This window comes from Neophocaena asiaeorientalis, unplaced genomic scaffold (genome assembly GCF_003031525.2).
Source record: "Neophocaena asiaeorientalis asiaeorientalis breed wild unplaced genomic scaffold, Neophocaena_asiaeorientalis_V1.1 scaffold633, whole genome shotgun sequence".
In the NCBI taxonomy this organism is placed as follows: domain Eukaryota; kingdom Metazoa; phylum Chordata; class Mammalia; order Artiodactyla; family Phocoenidae; genus Neophocaena; species Neophocaena asiaeorientalis.
In genome coordinates, this window is record NW_020173395.1 from 1523888 (window position 1) to 1541858 (window position 17971).

General features: G+C 42.3%; 1 protein-coding gene across 1 annotated transcript in view; it reads left to right on the plus strand.

Moving 5' to 3' along the window:
• The window catches only part of KIF13B (kinesin family member 13B), a 198236-nt gene that overhangs the window by 142157 nt on the left and 38108 nt on the right, over positions 1–17971 (plus strand). The window contains exons 32-37 of the mRNA XM_024746932.1: positions 771–895; positions 2156–2332; positions 4794–4886; positions 9134–9286; positions 10032–10109; positions 11272–11325. Of these exons, the coding sequence (XP_024602700.1) occupies positions 771–895; positions 2156–2332; positions 4794–4886; positions 9134–9286; positions 10032–10109; positions 11272–11325 (680 nt within the window). The remainder of the gene's footprint in view (positions 1–770; positions 896–2155; positions 2333–4793; positions 4887–9133; positions 9287–10031; positions 10110–11271; positions 11326–17971) is intronic.

Genomic DNA, 17971 nt, shown 5'->3' on the forward strand with positions numbered 1-17971 from the left:
CCCTGGGGGGGTTTTTTTTTTTTTTTTTGTTTTCTGTCGGGGTTTTAATGTATTGCCACAGCACTCTATCCTTCCTTGTTCTCTTGAGCCTTGGAGACTGAGGGCGACTCTGTCTTGTTCTTACCCGAGGTTCCTAGATAGGTGAGGGGTGTGTGTGTGTAGGAGGGTTAGAAAGTGGAAGAGAATAAGCTTCAAGAAGACCTATTAGTATGGATATTCCAAGACAGGAGCAGCACCCTGTTCAGCCTATGCCCGTTCTTGGTCCACACAAGCCCACGTACTAGAAGAAATACTTTCGACGTTTACTTGCAAGCTTAAGATGCATAGGGAGTTGGGATGGCCAGGCTTGGAAATGAATAACCAAAGGGCCACAGGGCAGCCCTTCAGTTTCTTAACTGTCGGATGATTGGAATCACTCTCACTCTCATTTCTTCAGTACACTAAAAGACAGGGAATTGGGGTTCTAACGCTATCATTAACATTTATGGGCTGACCTGGTGTAACCTTTTGGGTTTCTTGGCTTCCGTTGCCTTCCATGTAAAATAAGGCACGGAGGTAGGAGATTGGATTTAGATAATTTCTTGAGGCGTTTTCCATCTCTAAGATCCGTGAACTGTTTAATGGTCATCATCTGTGTGATGTAAGATTTCAGAGCCAAAAAGCAAATGAAATTTGAGGCAGGAGAATTCTACTAAGCACATTGAAATTTAGCTGGTAGGGGTTATCCTTTAAAATGATCTCCATACTGAATGGAACTTCTCTGCTTTTAGCTGATGATTTCAGCTCTCAGGATAATCTTGATGACCCAGAAGCTGGTGGATGGGATGCTACCCTGACTGGAGAAGAAGAGGACGAGTTCTTTGAACTGCAGATTGTCAAACAGCATGATGGAGAGGTAAATAAAGCATAACTCGGGAAGACTGGATGAAAAGTAGTTTCTTTAACCTTTCCATGAGCCTTTGAAAACAATCAGCAAGGTAATCATTTCAGTGCTTACATTTCTCAAGAAATATAAATGAAAACCTTTCAATATGATTTCCAGAAAGAAGGGAACCGCTTCCAGAAGGAGTAGACCAATCAGATCACATCCATTCACTGTTTTACTTCTTTTCCTGGTGAAGGATCTTTGTTAGTAATTCACAGTTCAGGTCAGCAGTGGTCTACTCTCTGGGGAAATGCTCCTGAAGTACATAGAGGTAAAACGGCACAGTGTTTGGGATTGACTTCGAAATGCTTTAGTGAAGACTTCTTAATAAGGGAGAAAAAGAATGGATGAAGCCACGTGATAATGTTTGAATCTGAGTGATGGGTGTATACTGGGGGCTTACTTTCTAATTTTGAGCATATTGGAAAAATTATAAAATATATTAAGGAAGGAAAGCCGACGTGATACTCTGAAGGACACATCATCGCATAGTGAGTGGTATTCTGAAGATGCAAAACTTGAACTGCGGTGCATTCTGTAAAACAGTGGACCTGCACCCGTCTTTAATAAGTCAGTGCCGTGAGTGACAAAGAAAGCCTGGGGAACCAGCCTAGATGAAAGTAGACTAAAAGAACAGGACAGCTAAATGCAGTTTGTGATCCTGGGTCAGAACAGTTGAAACATTTGAATATGGACTCTGTATTATATAGTAGTATCGTGTTGATGTTAAATTCCTGAATATGATAATTGTCCTATGGTTAAGTTACAGGATGTCCTTGCTCTTAGAAGATACTTGCTGAAGTATTTAGAGATGCAGAGTCACCTGTCTATAACTTACTCTAAAGTGGTTCAGTAAAAAAACCCAAAAAACAAGAGCAATACTGTGTGTGTGTGTGTGTGAGAGAGAGAGGGAAAAGGGCAAAATGTTAACAGGTGGTGAATCTACCTGAAAGAAATACAGGAGTTCATTGTACTCAATTTGCAACTTTTATGTTTGAGTATTTTTCCAAATATATAAATTCTAGCTGTCGGCCAGGAACAGCCTGCTCTGTACTCCCTCGAGTAGGTGCCTGAGGCCACATCCTGGGATTCCCATGGTCTCCCAGGGCAGTTCTCTTAGCAGAGCTGCACTCATTGAGTGGCCTGCTCCACTTCAGCCCAAGCCAAGATGTTTCCTTGTGGGGTTTTGTGTTTTAGGAGGAGGGAGTGACTGTTCTGTCTTCTCTGCAGGTGAAAGCGGAAGCCTCCTGGGACTCCGCAGTGCACAACTGCCCTCAGCTGAGTAAAGGCACGCCCACGGATGAGCGAGTGTTTCTCATCGTGCGGGTGACGGTCCAGCTCAGCCATCCAGCCGACATGCAGTTGGTATTACGCAAGCGCATTTGTGTCAGTGTTCACGGCCGGCAGGTGAGTCATTGATCCTAGTTGAAGAAATGACTTTGGGTCAGACACGAGGGCGGGGCTGTGGAAGGATTGCTCTGGCCTCCTGTCCCCCCAGGCTCTGTGAAGCTCTGAGCTTTTCTCTTTCGGTTGACTATTGCTGTCCTATAACCGTGCTTGCTTCAATCCCGGAACCCGTCAGCCTGACTTCCTCCTAGACGACCCTGAATTGTTACCCTGAATCTTTGTTACTGCAGAGGCACAGCTCACAGCCCTTCCTTTGGGTGCCATAGGGCCCTGTCAAGACGAAGCTCACTGTTTTTGTCTTTGACTCTTCATCTGGGTCCTACAAGATGAGAATGTTCACCACAGATGAGCTGTTGTTTGTGCTGTTCACCATGTCGTTTTCCATGCCTTTCTTTTCTCTCAGTCCTCTCTGCTGGTTCATTGATTGTGTATTTGGAGAGAGTACTCTTGTCAAGCTTTGGGGTAAAAAGATGAATAAGAAATAATCTGCATCCTTAAAGAGCCAGTGTCCACTGGCCTATGAGTGTATAAGCAGACGACTCTCTTCTACTGTGGCAGTGCAGCTCAGAGGGTGAGAGTGCAGTCAGGGAAGGCTTCAAAGAGGAGGGGGCGTGTGAGCTGCTCCGTTGCAGGCAGGGGTGGTTGGCAGGCAGAGGAGTCGCTGGCTATTTCACCGAGAGGAGGAAATATCCATGCAGAGGTGGTGAGGAAGGAAAGGGCGTGGCAGCTTGGGGACCGTTAGAAGCAGAGTGTGACGGGGTGTGCTGCAGAGGCCACGGCTGTGGCCATCAACACAGTTGCAGCTAGGTTATGAAGGACCTTGTGCCATACGAACCAGTTTAGTAGAAAACTTCTAGATAAGAATATAAAGGATTTCTGCTGTTGGTTCTGCAATGATACGATTTGGGAGGTTGATTCTAGGGGTTCTTCTCAATACACTGGCTAAAACCAGGACAGATGAAAATAAATCTTTTCATTTAGAAGGGTATAGTCACGGTTGACAGAGTCCTGGATGTAATCTCCACCCCTAAAAATTAATCTTTAGTTCTGAATGTCACACTGATATCACTCTTTGAATGAAGACCGGCAGTGATGCTGTTAAAATTGCAGCTCTTTAGCTTGGCGATCGAGCATCAGTACATACAGGTCATGGCATAGCTGTAGGTGTATGTATATGCCGTGTCTCCCATTCACTCTTTTCCTGGTCTCTCTTTTCTCGGAAGTCTATTTTTAAATAAATTTATTTTATTCATTTTTGGCTGCATCGGGTCTTCATTGCACATGCAGGCTTTCTCTAGTTGCAGCGAGCGGAGGCTACTCTCGGTTGCTGTGCATGGGCTTCTCGTTGCGGTGGCTTCTCTTGTTGTGGAGCACGGGCTGTAGGCACACGGGCTTCAGTAGTTATGGCATGTGGGCTCAGTAGTTGTGGCTCGCGGGCTCTAGGGGGCAGGCTCAGTCGTTGTGGCGCACGGGCTTAGATGCTCCACAGCATGTGGGATCTTCCCAGACCAGGGCTCGAACCATGTCCCTTGCATTGCTAAGCAGATTCCTAACCATTGTGCCACCTTATAAGTCTGGAGTCAAGAGTGAAGGGATGAAATGAATGCATTCTAAGAGGCTCTTGCATTCTAAGAGGCTAAAATCTTCTAAAAAGTTAACTAAAGATCACTGAATTATTATTAAGTTTGTGAAAATATGTACTTCTGAGACCAAACAGTTTTTTTCCTATTCTGTTTGGGGGCTTTTACCTATTTCCTACTTGGCTTTTGCATGAGGGAAAAAGGTTCAGTGTCAGTTTAATATTCTCTCTTATTCTCATCTTTATTCACCAATTGTATTCTGCCCTCCTCCGTGCTCTCTTTAACCTCTACAGGATGTTCAGTCTTAGCAACATCTTCAAATGAGTCATCTATGCATTAATTCAGCAGTTCAATTCTTAACCGTGCAAAGAGCACAGTCAGCATAAACAATGACCGTGCACTCTTAAATCATTCTTCATAACGATCCTGCTTTGGTCAAGAATTAATGCCTGGACTTGTCACTATTCATAGTGCAAGATGTCCATCGTGCTGGAAAGAAAAAAAAAAGGATAAGGGTCACCAGCCCTTCCTTACATCTTCATTAGAAGGTCATTTTATCTTGTAGAAGTCAACAGTCTTATTTCTGTAGCCTTTCAGCAGAGTTGAACCAGATGCCTAGTGTGGTTCCAGAGTTTAGGGTTTGTACTTTTCATATATTCGGTATGGGACCTGTCACGTGGCAGGCATCATATAAATTGTTTTGGGGCACTAAGACAAAGTTGAGGAACTTATATGTAGTGATTTGGATTCTGACTTATATTGGAAGTATGTTCTTTTCCTTTTTGGTTAGAGTGAATGTGGTGTCGTTTATGCTGTCTCTTTGTTAATGAAAACTCAGTTTTGAGGTGGGAAACCATGTCTTCTATTTTGTTTTTCTCTAGGGTTTTGCTCAGAGTCTCCTAAAAAAGATGTCACATCGAAGTTCTATTCCAGGCTGTGGAGTGACCTTTGAAATTGTCTCCAATATTCCAGAGGTGAAGGATCATATGAAATTTGAATGTACTAAAAATAAACATGTAGAAAGAGCAAACTCCCTGAAAAGTCACCTATGCAAGAAATGTGTGTTAAATGAAAATGTATATTTAGGAAAATGTTATAGATTTGTAGAGGAATTTCCTAATCTTAACTTGATTCAGAGTAAAATGTACTTGTGTGGCTTTAAAGGTTTTGGTTTTAGTATTTTGTTAAAGAAGAATCTTTTGAAAAGCAAATCAACACCTTTTTACCCACAGAAGAGGGTATAACCCTTGAAGGAAGGCAACACAGCATAACATAGAGTTTCAGGGTTTCATTTTGGAATGAAACAGAAATCTTGTTTCTGTCACCTCTTAGTGACGTGAACTTGGGTAAGTTACTTTGAGCCTAAATTTTTTCATTTATCAAATTGGGTTAGTGATACCTTCTGTACAGGGTTTTTTTTTTAAGGATTAAATGAGACAATATACACAAATCGTGTACATGCTAAACAATAAATTGTAATTGCTATTATTATTATAGTTACTATTATTATTTCTCTTAGCTAATTCAGATATGCACAGGAATCAAACAGATAGAGCTGAAAATACCCCTGACAGGAGCTTGCTGGAGGATGTAGTTTATATGTGCTTCTTAGTACTTAATTCCTGATTTAGACAGATTTGTGCACTTGGTTATTGGCATAGCTAGTAACAAGGCCTTCCTTACAGGAGTAGGAGAAGTGAGGGGTCTAAGAAAAGGACCCAACAAAAAAGACAAGAGTGGCTCCTTCTGCCACATTGACTACCCAGAATCAGGGAGTGAGTGGGGAGGTCCAGGCTGTGCTGCCCTTGGGGTGGAAAATGGGAATGGGACCCTGGGACGAGCGCTCCCTCCTAAGCACACCATCCATGGTGCCTTCATTCTCTTGATTCAAGGGCTCAGTGCTTGTTGATTGATTCCGTTGATTATTTGAACAATAGATGGACAATATATATTTTAAGACAGATCAGGTTTTGGAAGAGTGAAAAGATTGCACAGCACTTAGGCTTTGTTTTAGAGTACTTATATCACAGAACACTCTTCCTCTCAAATAATGTCAAATAGTGACTAATCCTTGCCTGCACCTTCAAAGTATTAGGCTTACATGGCACATATTAACTGTTTATTTAATTTGGAGCCTGCTGACCATTTAAAAATTGAGCCCCTTTTCGAGTTAGACAAGCTGCAAAATCTTGGATCTGGAATATATTACTCTTTGTATACTTAGATGTGGGGTTAGAGATTTACTGTTTATTCTCTGTATCTGAGTGTTTGCTCTTTTTTCCAGTTGTTTCAGATCTTAACTCTGTAAAACAGTTTGAATGCAGTTGAGAAACAGTGACACTTGCAGTGAACTATCTTAGTTTTTCCGTTTCTCGCATCATCTTCTCTTCTCTCCTCATTTGTAGTGTTTTTTTTTTGGCTGTGTTGGGTCTTCATTGCTGCGTGTGGGCTTTCTCTAGTTGCAGCGAGCGGGGGCTACTCTTCATTGCAGTGCGCTGGCTTCTCATTGCGGTGGCTTCTCTGTTGTGGAGCATGGGCTCTAGGTGTGCGGGCTTCAGTAGTTGTGGCACGCGGGCTCAGTAGTTGAGGCGCATGGGCTTAGATGCTCTGCGGCACGTGGGATCTTCCTGAACCAGGGCTCGAACCCGTGTCCCCTGCATTGGCAGGTGGATTCTGAACCACTGCACCACCAGGGAAGTCCCCCATTTGTAGTTTTCTTATCTTCTTTAACAGTGCTTCTATTCTTCAGGTGATACGGTTTTTCAAAGGGCAGAAATGTGGGGAAATCAGTGGAAAGATAAACACATAGCCTCACGTGATGGGGCTGCCTATTAATAATTAGCTAAATGTCTAAGTTGGGAAGTGTTAGGGTCACATTATCAAATCCTGATGATAAAGACAAAGGAAAAGTGAGACTTAAAGCTTATAGTGTAAGGGCTACACTAGTTTATTTTTTATTTCAAAATAAAATAGAAAGCTTCTTAAAAGCTAGAATTCATCATGAAAAAGCCTGGAAAAGTTCTTTGTGTTCCATATTACAGAAGCTTTGAGGGCTTGGTAGCAAAAAGAAGTAGTCATAGACCAGAGAGCAACAAGAGATGGTTTCACCTTTCTTCCTTTTTTTTTTTTTTTTAAAGCAGCTAGAATGCTTTCATTGCTAATGGGAGTGTAAAATGATACCACCACTGGCAGCTGATCATAAAGTTAAATAGACACCTACCCCGTGACCCAGTAATTCTACTTCTAGGTCCTTACCCAAGAGAAGTGAAGGCATATATCCATAAAGATCTGCACAGGAATATACAAAGCAGCTTAATTCAAAATAACCTAAAACTGGAAACAACCCAAACATCCATCAACAGACGAATGGATACATAAATTGTGGCATCTCCATACTGTGGAGTATTACTCAGCCATACAAAGAAATGAACTGTGAACGAATCTCTAAATCACTATGCTAAGTGAAAAGCCAGGCGCCAAAGGGTGTCATTCCATTTATGTGAACTTCTAAAACAGGTGAACTGATCTGTGGTGAAAGAAACGACCTTGCCTTGGGGGAAGGGTAGGGGTCGAACTTTCTGAGGAAATGGAAATGTTTTATTTCTTGTGTGGATAACATGGATATATAATATATACATTTCTTTAAAACTCAGGTATCCTCTTTCTTAGAAAATCAGGATATTCAGTGGTTAAAAGAATACTCTATCAGGAGTCAGGAGACCTAATTCTAGTCTTGCTTCTTTTACTAATTATGCGACCTTCCTCTTTCCTCATTTGTAAAATGAGGATGATTCCTGGGCCCAAACGAATTACTGTAGGAGACAAAAGTTTTGTGAACTTAAGCTGTCTTCTGAATTTTTCCATATTTTATCCATTCTAGGGCTTATGTAAATTTTTAAAAATAAATTCATTTATTTTATTTATTTATTTTTGGCTGCCTTGGGTCTTCATTGCTGCACGCAGGCTTTCTCTAGTTGCGGTGAGCAGGGGCTACTCTTGATTGCAGTGTGCGGGCTTCTTGTGGTGGCTTCTCTTGTTGTGGAGCACGGGCTCTAGGCGCATGGGCTTCAGTAGTTATGGCATGTGGGCTCAGTAGTTGTGGCTCGCGGGCTCTAGAACGCAGACTCAGTAGTTGTGGTGCACAGGCTTAGTCGCTCTGCGGCATGTGGGATCTTCCCGGACCAGGGCTCGAACCCTGCCAACGCAGGTGTCCCCTGCGTTGGCAGGCAGGTTCTTAACCACTGTGCCACAAGGGAAGCCCGTAAGGCTTATGTAAATTTTAAAAAATATTTTTGAAGTTAGAATGTGTCTTATAATTGATGATATCTTAAAGTTAATTGGCAGAGTTTTTTTCCCTCCTTAGTGGTATATGTCTTTTCTTAAAGTCGATGGTATCTTAAGATGCAGTGGCATGCGGATATATCTTTTGTAGTCTTTGACGTTACTACAGCAAATTCACCAGTAAAAAAAGTATCTCATTTTTCCTGAGGAGAGTACTTTGTTATGAGCCACATGAGCTTGAGATACCTGACTACATTAACAGAGTCCCTCCCTGACTTGCAAACATCCCATTTATATGCCTGGACCAGTTATGTCCAGGGAGCTGGGTGAGTGAGAATTTGCTTAGTTACTTCTCTTCTTGGTCAGCTTCCAGCCTTCGGCCTCTGCCACTGCTGAGTTGGGGATTGAGACCACACTTGGAATATGTAGTCTGTGGGAGGCTGCTTAGCAAAAGGGTTGGAACCCAGCCCTTCTTTCCATTCTTAGCCTCCATACCTATGTCTGTCTCCTGCAGGGGTTGTTTGGATCCCACACATATCCAGCTGTTACCCCAGCTCCTCAGTCCTCCCTCTGGCCCCCCAAGATATGTTCAGGAAGTACTATTGTGGTTAGATTTCCAGCTAGCCCACCAAATCCTTTCTAACCAGGAATGTCTTTGTTTGCAATGGAAATGTAGGAGAGAACAGTTTTGTTGAAAACGTGCTGTGTTTCAGCTGCTCTGTGTTTAACCAGCCTTTCAAGTGAACCGAACCACCATTTATACCATGATTTCTGTGGGAAAATGCATTTTGAGTTCCGAAAGCTGACTTTAAAATGGAATTTGGAATACATCCCATTTGTTCGTTCAGTACTCTTGTGTGTATTTGTATAATCAGGAAGCTTTTGTAACATTTTCTTCTGCAAGGTACTTAATTTTAATATACAATTTTCCATTCTCCAGGATGCCCAGGGAGTAGAGGAACGAGAAGCATTAGCAAGAATGGCAGCTAATGTTGAAAACACGGCTTCCGCTGACTCGGAGGCATATATTGAGAAATACCTCAGGAGCGTGCTGGCAGTGGAGAACCTTCTCACGTTAGATCGACTTCGCCAGGTCAGCCGACAGAGCTGGTGGCCATGGTGCCAGCCCAGCCTGACTCTGGGTTTGACTTTCCACAAGTCACATTATTGTTACATCTAAACGTTTGAAGCCTCTAAGTGGAGCATATTAATTTAGATTAAACTTGCTGGGTAAGTCTTTGAAGATACAGAAACTACTGGAAAGTTACTTTTTCCAAGACCCTAAATGGTATCTAGTTGCCATTTGGAAGTAGTGGAAGAGAATATGTAACTCTTGGTGGCTAAGTATTTTAGAAATTCCTTGATACTGGGTCATAATGTCACAGAAGGTAGAGTGCTGTGCCCTTCTTTGCCTCCACAGCCTTGGAGTGGATCTCTAGAAGGGAAAACAGAAGTGCCAGCCGTAAACCTAAGCCTCAGAGAAACCCTGAGCTCCATTTTATGTGACAGTGTTGAGACTTTTTTTAACCAAAAATACTAATGAAAAATAAAGGAGAATGGTCTGCTTTTAATAATCTTTCTCTTGGGACTGACTTCTGGCCAGCTTCAAGGGGGCCGTCAGTAGATACAGAAAAGAATGATCAAGGTAACCTGTCAGCTGTTTAATTAACTTTGAGTATTCCACAGTGATGGTAATTGAGTCATTCTGTCGTGTGAAGTAACAGCCATCCTTTAAAGAGCTAGGAATGTGTCCATAGCTCAGCCTGCTTTAAGATACTGTTACTTTGGAAGTGTGTCTCTCATGTGTATTTTTCGTCTGTATTTTCTCTGACTGACAGGAAGTTGCAGTGAAGGAACAGTTGACAGGAAAAGGGAAGCTGAATAGGAGGAGTGTTAGCTCTCCAAATGTGAACAGAGTGAGTAGCTGGGACCCCATTCTGTGCTCTGCTTTCGCTCCTCTTTCCTTGGATAACTCCTTCCCATCCTTTGACTCTCATCTCAGATATCATTTCCTTCTATGAACTGATTTAAGTGTCCCCATTCTCTACCCTGAAGCATCGGTGCACCCCTCTGTCACTGCCCTTCCTAATTTTACAGGGAAAGTTCCCATGTGAGTCCCTCTGTAATGTTTCTCCTTTATCTTCATGTCGCCAGTGCCTGGCACACTGACTCTGTTAGGTGAGTGTTTGTTGTACTAAAGCAAAACTAGCCGAGTGCCTAGGGAAACTGTTTGAATTTTCTAGGCCAAACTGAATTACTTATAAATTGAGGAGAAGTCTGGACTAAGTTTATAAACTGTGATTTATCTCTACTTTCCTTACTTTTGATAAAGATATGAATATGAGAGATAGTACACCTTTGTCTGAACTTGTTACCCAGAAAAACCATGGTACAAGCATTGAAATAAAGAGCAACTGACCCTTAGCCTTGGTGTTGGAGAGGACCCAGTGAGAGGCAGGACGGGTCTCAGGCTGGAGGGCCCATGTGGCCCCGCGAGAGTGAGTGACGTCACTGATGATCTCAGACAGAAAGATTGGGAACATTCTCAGGCAGTAAAAAATACCACTTTAACTCCGCGTAAATATCTTCTCATTCCTTCAGAAAATGACCTACTAAAATGCACTGGTATGTGCAGAGATTTGGTATTTAGAATCCTATGGTTTAAATAGTTTGCGTGTATACATTTGCTACAATACCCAGAGAAAGGAGTCGTCCGATTAGGACAGGGTAAGGTAACCAGTAACCTGGTATCCTTTAAATAGAAGGGGATAAACAAATGAAGCGTCTCTTACTCGGGCCCAGCCGGCTGTTGCCTCAGTGTACGCTGGATATCTGATGTTATACAAACCTAGCATCTTAAAAAATGTTAATCAATTCAATTTTTTTAAAAAAAACTGCACCTGACAGTGTCCCAAAGGCCACTAGTCTAGTTTGTAACTTTGGTCTTGACAGCCTGTCTGATACCATCCAACTTCAACATTCTGTTGATTCGGTTTTCAAAGTCTTGTATTTCCAGGACCATAGATCTACGTACTTTTGCACATGAAGGACTAATCCCCCTCTTTATTTCTTGTTTAGCTGTCTGGCAGCCGACAGGATCTTATTCCATCCTACAGTCTAGGTAGCAACAAGGTGAGTGTTTGTAACTATTTTCTATCAGCCTTAACTCGTTTCCCATTCCAGCTTTCCTCTTCTCAAATATCACACGCTAGTTTTGCGTGCCAAATTTTCTCCCAGTTTTCTATACTGTGTGAAATTTATTGGAGAGCGTTGAGTTCATTTTTTTTTATCTGCCAGTTAAAATAATGTTACCGAGACCTTATTATTACTCTACTTTCTAAGGGTTAAAAAACAAGTTAGTTGCTTAAGTTCTTCTGTTGAAAATATTCTTCCTGTTTGTGTCAGAAAAGGAACTTCATGTCAGATTTTTAATAGTAAAATATTGATGAAATGATTGAAAATATGTGAGGAATAAGATCATGTCTAAAAGTTAATATTATTTGTTAGAAGAAAAATAAACGAACAGAAATTTTGTTAGCTGGAATGTATTTACTTGCTTGTTAATATAGCTTTCCCCAATATAACAGAGTTTTAAGCATAGACAATTCATTTTCATGTAATTAAAGGGCTCACACTTGAAATTGTAACTGGATGTCACATGACAGTTTTGTGCCTGCCGTTTTTTTGAGGGACCTCGTTAGATGTTGGTGCTGCCAGCTGCAGGCAGTGTTTTCTGTGTCGATATCTTCACCCATGAGGAGGCCAAAAGTGTCATATGAAATGGTCTGACATGAGGAAGTTGTGTCAGAGTAAAAGAAGATACAGATAAAAGAAGATTGGCTATTTAATCATTATCAAAGCTGAGTGGTATTCATTACACTATTCTTACACTATTCTTCCTATTCTTGTTAAATATTCTACAATCTGTCTTTGTATAGGTTTGAAATTTTCCTTATAAAAACTTAAAGGGCTTCCCTGGTGGCGCAGTGGTTGAGAGTCCGCCTGCCGATGCAGGGGACGCGGGTTTGTTCCCCGGTCTGGGAAGATCCCACATGCCACGGAGCGGCTGGGCCCGTGAGCCATGGCCGCTGAGCCTGTGCGTCCGGAGCCTGTGCTCCGCAACGGGAGAGGCCACGGCAGTGAGAGGCCCGCGTACCGCAAAAAGGAGGGGAAAAAAAAAAAACTTAAAAAAAAGACAATGAAGTTGATGAATGATTAGACGCATTTTTAAGATCTAGGTTACTAGGAGTTTACCTGAAGTAATACATAGATATGTATGTATGTATATATATCCTATTATTTCAGGAAAACTACCAGTAATCTAAATCTTAAAAATACATATCTCAGTGTTTATAGGCAAATAACTTGCTCCCCAGCTCATCAGTTCACTGACCACCTACCATGCATCTGAAAGTGTGCTAAGGGTTAGTACTCCTTGATACGGGTCCACTGACAGGTGTGATTAGCTCTTGATAATCATAGCATAGTTGTGATTAGCTAAACAAAGCAGAGTTTATGGAAAATTGTGTCATTGTTAATTATAAATAACTCAAGTAATTTAAGGAAAATATAAGAAAAAACCATGACTTTCTGTGTTTTTTTGAAATCTATCTAACCCAAATCCTCTATGATGAATTCCTGGAAAAAAAGTAGCCAAAATTTCTTCAGCTTTTCTCTCTCACCCTAGTTTCCTTATGTTTAAATGAAGAAAATAATAGAAAACAGTAGTATCTGCTTGAAAAAGAATTATTGTTTCATCTACACCAAATAAACAGAATAAAGGAACACAGATGCTGTAATAGAAGTATGCCTAGGTAGAGTAGGAGCCCAGAGGAGGGAGTGGGCACTTTTATAGGTATTATTCAGGGACCAAGAGAGGCTGCAGAGAGGGGGCATCCCCGCCCCCAATAAGCTTAATGCTGAAAGAGGATAGGTCCACCCAAGGCAGGGAAGGGGTTGAAGCAAGAGTGTGAACAGAAGTGTGGAAGGAGGAAAGAGCATGAGTAAAGCAGAGAGGGTGCAGTGTGGGGTAGAGCCCAGAGAAAGGGGCCTTATTTCAGAAGTTCCTATAGATGTGCCTAGGAGTAGCTGGGGAGCTGGGTCCCTTGAAGGAGTCTTTTTAAACAGTCTACCTAAACCCCACTCATGTTCCTGGCTGTGGTGTATAAAATTACGTTAGAATAATGTACATAGTAGAAATGTGTACAGTTACCAATGCACAAGTGAGGGTGGGGACAGCAGGTGGGGTAGAGGCCTCAGCAGCGGGGAGGGGGAGGGAGAGATTCAGGACGTGCTCAGGAGATGGAAGCTCTGGAACTCGGCGACATGAAGAATAAGGTGGAGCCCAGGGGAGACAGGGTGGTGTGGGCTCTGGGTGACAGTGCAGAGAGGTGAATGTTGCAGGCGCAGGTTTGGGGAAGAAAATGATTGAGGTCAATTTTGGACAAAAGGTTATGTCTGCCAGTTCAGGGGTCTGGAAGCCCTAGCTGAAGACAGATTGGGGAGCTCAGGACCTGGTTGGAACAGCGTGATGGATTTGAGCACAGAGGCCAGGCTGTGCGGGCGTGATGGTGATACTTTCAGGCCTGCGCAGGAGGGGAAGCCGGCCAGGGTCATGACGGACCGGAGTCCTCAAAGAGGAGGGGAGGCGCAGGAGGGTGGCTTGGAAAATGGTGCCGGAGAAAGGCGGTTTAGGAGCTCCTTCCAGATTCCTCAGAGACCGAAATGAGGACTGAAAAGACTATTTTGGGTGTGAGAGTGAAGAGTTTATCGGAGGCCTTTCCCAGGGCAGTCTCTTCTGTGGAGGATAGGGGAGAAGTAAGCAGAATGTGTTTTGGGGTGGTTTTTTGTTTGTTTGTTTTTTGCGGTACACGGGCCTCTCACTGTTGTGGTCTCTCCCATTGCGGAGCACGGGCTCCGGACGCACAGGCTCAGCAGCCATGGCTCACGGGCCCAGCCGCTCCGCGGCATGTGGGATCTTCCCGGACCGGGGCACGAACCCGTGTCCCCTGCACCGGCAGGTGGACCCTCAACCACTGCGCCACCAGGGAAGCCCTGTTTTGTTTTTTGTTTGGGCGCGCTATGCAGCTTGCAGGATCTTAGTTTCCTGACCAGGGATCGAACCCGTGCCCCCTGCAGTGGAAGCGCAGAGTCCTAACCACTGGACCGCCAGGGACGTCCCAGCAGGGCATATATTAAATGAGTAAACAAATTACACATTTTTTTGTTACTCTACCAGGACCTTTCCTTTTTCAGTCATCTTGATGTCCTGGGGCCGCTGGGTAACTTAGCAAAGATGAGGAAATTCTACCCTCTCAGATTTTACTGGTGTCCTGGTGCCGTCCCAGCAGCAAGGATCTGGCTCTGTCCGCTCTATTTCAGCATGTATTTTCAGTTTTTGTCAGACGCCTCCAAACAGTGAAGGACCCTTTTCTCCTGTTGCAGCAGTTTGCAGTCTTCCTCAAAACTTGGCGTCTCTCACCCCTGCGCAACCACAGCAGTCCCCAGCCTCTGACGGGCGGTGGAGTTCTTGTCAGGGAAAACAGAAAGGCCAGCTCCCCATTACTAACGTGCTCCCAGTTCAGCTGTGGAGCTATTATTTTATCTTCTTGTGAACTGTTGGCCCCCATGGGCCCTGAATGGTTACCAGGTATGGCTGGGATTCCATCCACTCCATCACTGTCACCATGGGCATCACTTGACTTCCTGCTTGTGTCCAGATCAGTAGGTTTTATGAATGTCCACATACCAAAATCAGAGACCTTTTGCTTTTCACTAGGGGAAAGGTAGAGGAAAACGGTTCTAAGATTTAATGGATGGACCTGTTTAATGAGTATGGAAATTCAGGTGACAGAGGATCATAACTGATGCTAGGAAACAAAGTGATAAGGACACTCATCCAAGAGGATTTGATTCCAGGCTCACTTCAGTAGGGAGCACAAAGCGGCTCCCCCTTTTGCAGGTGCGGGGCCCTCAGTAGTTTTATCATTTGAAGCAGGGCCTCTTAAAAGATTTTTAAGGAAAATAAATATTTTTAAAATTATATTCTCTTACTAGCGAGAAAAGAAACATTTCCCTCCACCAGTAGCAGCAAGGAACAGAGATTCCTCCCTTTGGTCTTTTAAACGAAACAATGAAAAACATCGTCAAATACGGCATTGCTTTGAATTCAAAATTGTTATAATGCTGTGCGTAATAGAATTCCTCAGGGTAGTGTTTAAACTAGTTGACATACAAATTATCCAAGTCCTCTTAAACCCCTTTACACAGCAGCCGTGCTCATAGACATATGAAATGACATATATATGAGGGTGCCCATTGCCACACTGTTTATAATGGCGGAAGATTGGAAACAAGCCAAATGTCCACTGGTTTGGTCTGGTTAAATCTATTTTCTCCCTGTGAGTGTGCACACGTAAGTAAATGGGATACTATACAGCTGTAAAAACTAATTAGGAACCCCTCCAGATACTGATGTGGAAGATCACCAGGATATGCTTAGTGATTAAAAGTGCAGTGCAGTACAGTATGCTGCCATTTGAATTATCAAAGGAGGGAAACAGAGAGGTGCATGTGACTATTTATAGATTTGCTCACATAGACGCAGGAAGCCCTATAAGGATATATGATAAACAGATACCATTACTTACCTGCCTGGGGAGAGAGTAGAAGCATGTGGGCACCTGAGGTAGGAGGCTTCTCACTGTGTGCCTTTTTATATTACTTGTTTTTTGGATCATGGGAACAAATTACCTATTGAAAAAAATTAAATTAAAATTAAAAATTTTTATTCTCTACCCTTTTTAGCAGAAGATTTTATTCTCTAGTAAGTAGTGGTTTGAGAAGGTCTTCAGTTGCTTTATCTGTAATAATTTTCGCGCAAAATCCTCAAGGAGAGATTACTAAAGAAATTGTTCTGGAAAATCTCAAAGACTCATGTTGTTTTTCTTCTTTTCTTTTGGAGACTTCCTTCATTCTGCAGTTTTCAGAGATCCAGGGAGAGGTAATTAATCCATTAGGTTTTTCCTAATGAGTGGGATACAAGTATTATCCTACTATCCTAAAACATGCTTGCTTTTACCTTGAGAATAAGAATGCATTTTAAAATGTTTTTGTAAGACGACTAAATTTGACACTGTACTAAGTTTTTGGCTCTTACCCTTTGGTAAAAATAACTTTGGTAATCGGTATATACAGTTCCTCTCAAATGTTCCTTGTTACCTGGGCTATGAAAATATCTGTCAGAAGAGACCAGGAACGAAGGCATCTGATGGAATGTAGAAGGCTCTGGAATGTGAAGAGTTGGAGTTAATTTATTAGTTAAGCAAATGATACAGTAAATGAGAACTTTCAAGGTGTACTTTTATCAAGCATGGGACAGGGGAGAGAAGCAAAGAAGAGGGCAAAAGTGCCTTGGGCCTTCCTTCAACGCCACAAAACTTTGCTCAGTGGGACCATCCTGGCTTCCTTGCATGAAAGTATTTAACGTACAGGGAAGTTGAGTCGGAAATATAATTTTAAACTGGAATCGATGCTTAAAATGCTAGCAACTGTATTTAAAAAAAATGAAAATTATAATCACAGCTACATCTACCTTTCAAACTCGTGTGGGCCTGTTTCTGGGTTCTCTGTTCCATTATCTATGTGTCTATCCCTCTTTCTTGATTATGAAATCAGTTACAGACCAGAGAATCTGCCGTGTCCTCCCCACCTAATATCAGAACATTCAGGTTTAGAAGCAGGGAGAGGCCACAGAGTAAGTTCAAGTCTGCCTTTCCCTACTAATTTTCAGTTAATGTCATGGCGAAGATTAGTCAGTCGGGAGAGAAGTAACACTAAAAGGTGTGTCCGGGAGGCAGGAGCAGAGTGTGATAGGATTAGGGCTCTTGGGGAGGTGAGAGCAAGTGGTAAGGTACTAAAACAGTGTCACACTTTGGCCTATAATACTTGGAATTCGGCCAGCCACATTTTGCATGGCCTTATTTATTGATGCTCGCTACATATTAAAGTTGGAATTGTTTACTGAGCTCCACCAAGATGCAACTGATGAGCTAATTGATCTTAAAGAGATAAATTGAATTTTATTAACTACTCTTAACTTTTAATTTCACCTTATGGCCTAAAAGAAATCACTCTTGAAAAGCTTTTCAATTAAGAATATAAAATATTCCTAATTGCAGTGATGTTGTTATTTACTGTTACTGGCTATTTCATCGTTATTGTAAGGCAGTTTTTGTATAGGTATAATGAAAGCTTAGCAAACTTTTTGTGACCAGCCTACCAGATTAGACTCATATTTAGGTGCAGAATTAATTTCAGCAGATTATTTTTCCATTTAAACAGTGGCTGTGCCTTGAGATCTTTTGCAATCCACGGAACTCTGTCAACAGAAAATACTGGTCTTACTTAAAGACATTTTAAATGGAATTATATATTTTTAAATAAGTTAGTAAGATGTTTGTCAGCTTCTGATTGGAGTTTATGGTGCAATTAAAAGTAGCCAAAAGCCTGGATGAATATTCAGTTAACAAAACTGAATTGTGTGTTTTGGCCCCATCGCCTTCCTGAAAACTGCAGTTATGTAGTGTGGCACTAGTTAAGGCTGGTACCAGATATGAGTCACCTCTTCTTTAGCTGCACAAGAAGCCAACTTTGGACCTGGAATGTCACTGGTGCTTCTCTTTGTTTACCTCTTTGTCACTTTCCTGATCAAAACCAGACCTCTTGATGGAATACCCAGAGCATTTGTGTCTGTCTGGAGAGCGGTAACAGGAAAACA